Below are 5,000 nucleotides of genomic sequence, written 5' to 3' on the forward strand. Positions count from 1 at the left end.
TGGTTTGCCATTGCCTTCCGCCCGGTGTTTTTATCGAGTCACCATCTCTATTTACCCGGCACTGACTTGGGCTGACTTGGTCCCCCAGTGGCTAGGTAGGCAATCGAGGTGAAGTTCCTTGCCTAAGGGAAACAACGCGGCGGTCGGTGACTCGAACCCTCGAACTCAGATTGCCGTCGTGACAGTCTTGAGTCCGACGCTCTAACCATTCGGCCACCGCGGCCCCTATATATATATATATATATATATATATATATATATATATATATATATATATATATATAATATATATATATATATATATATATATATATATATATATATAAGCGGGAGGGAGAAGGAGAAGAAGAAAACTGATAATAGTAAAAAAAAAGAATAATATTTAAAATAGAAAAATGTAAAGACGAAAAATCAATAACATTTTAAAAGGAAAAAGAGAAAAAGGATGAAAAGAGACGTGAAAGGAAACCAAAGAAAAGGGGATGAAGTAAAAAAAAAAAAAAAAAAAAGAGAAAAAAGGAAAATAAAGCGATATAAAAAGAAGAAGAAACCAATGATAAAAAAAAAAAAAAAAAAAAAAAACGAAGAAAAAGAGACAGAAAGAAAAAGAAAAAAAAAAAAACGAAAATAAATCAAAACAAAACAAAAGAAGCAAGAATAAAAATCAATAACACTTAAATAGGAAGAAGAGAAAAGGGGAAGAAAAAGACGCGAAAAGGAACCAAGGAAAGGGAGATTGCAAGCTCGCCGAAGAATGTTTGCAACACTAATTGAATTAGCGATTCCTCGTCAAGTAAAAACAAGATCTCATTACGGAGGTGAAATAAGACTTTTTTTGTTTTGTTTTATGTTTTTTTTTTATATACGAAAATCGATTTTATTTGTCTATGTATGTGTGTGTGTGTTGTTTGTTTGTGTGTGTGTTGTTTGTTTGTGTGTGTGTGCTTGTGTTGTTTGCGTGTATTTTGTTTGTGTGTGTGTGTGTTTCTGCGTGTGTATGTGTGTGCCCTTGCGTGTATTTATACATGTATGCTTGTGTGTATATGTCTGCATGTGCGTGTCTCCATGCATGTGAGTATCTGTGTGAATCTTTATCCATCAGCATCACAGCAAGTCATGACGCTTAAGACCGTAATACCCTAAGATTAAACACTTAAGACCACCATCAGTTTCATTCCACACTAAGCGCCCTCAGACAGACAGACAGACAGACACTCAAGCTTCCGTCACCGCCTCATCCATCACACGAGGCATAACTCATCACTTGTCTAACTTTGGACAAGATTCATGAGGCGAAGATGATATATGAGCATCTCGAGACTCTCTTGGATTGTCGGGGAAAATATTTGCGATCCAGGGCCCTATTAAAAGGATGAGAATGAAAGGGATAGAATATATATATATATATATATATATATATATATATATATATATATATATATATATATATATATATATATATATATATATATATATATATGCTTGTGTGTGTGTGTGTGTGTGTGTGTGTGTGTGTGTGTTTGTGTATGCATGTGTGTCTGTATGCGTGTGTGTGTGAGCGGGTCTTCTTGTAGGAGAGAGAGAGAGAGAGAGAGAGAGAGAGAGAGAGAGAGAGAGAGAGAGAGAGAGAGAGAGAGAGAGAGAGAGAGAGAGAGAGAGAGAGAGAAGAGAGAGAGAGAGAGAGAGAGAGAGAGAGAGAGAGAGAGAGAGAGAGAGAGAGAGAGAGAGAGATTAGTCAATATACAGTCACAACTTTCTTTTCGTTTCATTCTTTCTTGCAGAAATTTCAAAACTGTTCATGTTTGCTAATGTGCGGTTCATGATTAGATATTTATTAGTATTCTGTCTCATTAGTAAATTCTTTTGTGTTTGCTTACGTGGCTGTACTGAAATTTCCTGTGAGATAAAATGATTAATGATATGTAAATATCTGGAAGATCCCGCGTTGAGTTTCATAAAATCTGAAGTGCATCGTGCGTCCATGACTGATTTTAAAGCGAGTCTTCACATAAACTCAACTGAATATGTATGCACGTATGTATATATATGTATATATATATATGTATATATATAAATATATATATATATATATATATATATATATATATATATATATATATATATATATATATATATATATACATATATACATATACACGTATACATAATCAACTCAAGTTTCATTGAAGACTGGGTCACAAAAGCCTATGTCAATCACAGACGCATGGGGCACTTAAGATTTTATGAAATTCAGCACGGTGTCTTCACGATATTTACTTATCATTAATCACCTGTGTGTGTGAGTGTGTGTGTGTGTGTGTGTGTGTGTGTGTGTGTGTGTGTGTGTGTGTGTGTGTGTGTGTGTGTGTGTGTGTGTGTGTGTTTGTATTTATACACAAACACACAAACTCACGCACACACACACACACACACACACACACACACACACACACACACACACACACACACACACACACACACAACTTTAAAAGTTGCCGGTTAAAGAGTGTTTCTAACATATCCTCTCTCCTCCGCAGGATAGGATGCGTCAGCCACAGGAGCAGATAACAGCAAGGGCAGAGTAGCAGCAGCAGTCCCCGATAAGGGCAGGAAATGTGATAGCCTGAAAAGAAGACCACATCCAGGGCCGCGTGGCCGGAGCCCTCCTCCTCTGCCAGCTCATCAGGAACTTAACATATGGTTATCGTACTGCCCCCTCCCCCCTCGTAACCATGGTAACCAAGAGGAGATTCGGTGTGAACTCGCGCTCTGGTTTCCCCGTGCCGGTAGTAATGGCAGTGTGGGCGGCCAGTGTCGTGGGCGTGGCTTTGGGGGACGCCCGGAGTACCAACAGCAACGACTTTTACAACAGCACGTGTCTGGAGGGTTGCACGTGCGGGAAGCTCCGTTCGAATCACCTGCACGAGGAGCTTGACACGCTCGACTGTTCGTTCAACAACATATATTCGTTCCCGGAAAACTTGCCTCAGGATCTCCAGGTCCTTAGCCTGCGAGGGAACTCCATCTTCAGCGTCCTCGACAACATCTGCAAGCTGACAGACCTTCGAGAGCTGGATTTATCGGGAAACAGGATAAAATCCATTGGCCGGGGGCGCATGTTTCAGAACATGACGCGGCTGGAATACCTGAGCGTGGGGAAGAATTCAATCTCGACGATATTTCACGACAACTTGATGGGGCTCAAGTCACTGGTGCACCTAATTCTCTCTAACAACAAAATTACGTATATCGAGGACAAGGCCTTTATTGAACTAAGCCACCTGCTGACCCTTGACCTTGAGCAGAATCTCCTGGGGTCACTGTACGCTGAGTGGTTCCAGGGCCTGGGGGGTTTGGTCGCCCTCAATCTGGCCCACAACAGAATCCACAAGATCCCTGCGTCCTTATTCCGCGACCTTGTGTCCTTGGAGCGCCTGTACCTGGCAGGGAACCGCATCTCTTCCGTCGACCCGAGGGCATTCTCCGGCCTCATGAACCTGCAGCACCTAACCATGGAGAACAACCTTCTGTCCAGGATACCCACGGCAGCCTTCCAGAGCCTGCCGTCCCTCCTGACGCTGAGTCTCGACCAGAATCCCCTCGTCAAAATCAAGCCGCTAGACTTCTCCCACCTCAGCGTCACGAAGATCAGTCTCTGCCAAATGCCTGAGCTGGAAATCATTGATTCCAAGGGTTTTTATAATCTCGCTAACATAAGTACAATAGAGATCACTGACAACGTCAAACTAGCGTATGTAGATCCCCTTGCCTTCATGAATGTGGACACCTTGAGGGAACTTCATCTTCACAATAATAATTTGAAAGGCTTACAGAAGGAGATGGCAACCTATCTACCAGAAGGAGTTCAAGTGTCACTTTATGATAACCCTTTGCACTGCGACTGTAACATGCGGTGGATACGACAGCTAATAGTGCGGGGTGAAAATGCCAGTATAATTATCATGGAACCCGAACACTTAGTATGCCACAGCCCCCCTTCCCTTGCCCATAAACTTCTCATGAATCTAGTGCCCACGAAACTTCCAAAGGACTGTCTACCAATGGTGCTTAACTTAACACAGTCACATACTGTGGTTGGGAAAGTCGGGGAACGACAAGTATTGGAATGTCGTGCACTTGGTTCCCCAAGACCCCAATTGCGGTGGATTTTGCCTGACGGTTCGCTGGTCAATTCCACCCTGAACGAGGTTCGGCGACGGTTCTTCCCTCCTGGAACCCTCGTGTACTACCACCTGAAGCCAAGGGACGGCGGCTCGTACACCTGCGTGGCCGAGAACTCCGTCGGCGAGACCAGGAGCTCTCTCACCCTCAACGTCACTGGCATCGACATCCACCTGTTCCCCATCCGCATGTCGTCGACGCTGGTGACGCTCGTTTGGAACGGGACGGAGCGTCGAGCGTTCCCCTCGTACAAGATTGTCTTCAGTCGAATCGACGCCAACGGGACGGACGTCGGGGAGAAGAGGACCAGCACCGCGAGTCCCACCAGGAAGACCTTCACCATTACGGGGCTTCATCCGGCCTCCACCTACCGCTTCTGCATCGGCTACGAAGACGCCAGCGGCTACTGGCTGCAGATCTCGTGCTGCGTCGCCCACACCCGTGGCGTGGAGTTCATGATGCAGGGGTTTTCTCGAATCTCCAACGTGGCTGTGGCTGCGGTGGTGGTCATAGTGCTGTCCATGACTGTGATGGTGTGCTTGGTATCGGTTGTGTCCAGAAAGTACCGCCACAGGATGTACGAGACGCCGGACAAGGTGGGCGAGGACTCGAACTCCGTCCCCCTGGACAACCTATACCGTCCCCTTCTCATGGGGTCCTGACGGTCAAGGGGCGGGGCTGATATTCATACATCCCTGATGTTGCGTCGACCCCCCTGCTGCGCTCCCGCCCCTTCGTCCCCCGGCCCCCTCACGCCCCCAGTAGGCCGCTCGGCACACGGCGGGGCAGCACACAACAGCCCGAGAGTGACGCCTGTT

General features: G+C 45.2%; 1 protein-coding gene across 3 annotated transcripts in view; it reads left to right on the plus strand.

Annotated features, from left to right (window-relative positions):
* The window catches only part of LOC119597329 (leucine-rich repeat neuronal protein 1-like), a 62,732-nt gene that overhangs the window by 54,045 nt on the left and 3,687 nt on the right, over nucleotides 1-5,000 (plus strand). For all 3 annotated transcript variants that reach the window (XM_037946892.1, XM_037946883.1, XM_037946898.1), the window contains one exon: nucleotides 2,538-5,000. This exon is cut by the window's right edge and continues 53 nt beyond it. In XM_037946892.1, coding sequence (XP_037802820.1) covers nucleotides 2,733-4,844 — 2,112 coding nt within the window. In that variant the 5' untranslated portion in view covers nucleotides 2,538-2,732 and the 3' untranslated portion in view covers nucleotides 4,845-5,000. The remainder of the gene's footprint in view (nucleotides 1-2,537) is intronic.

This window comes from Penaeus monodon, chromosome 3, assembly GCF_015228065.2.
Source record: "Penaeus monodon isolate SGIC_2016 chromosome 3, NSTDA_Pmon_1, whole genome shotgun sequence".
Taxonomy (NCBI): Eukaryota; Metazoa; Arthropoda; class Malacostraca; order Decapoda; family Penaeidae; genus Penaeus; species Penaeus monodon.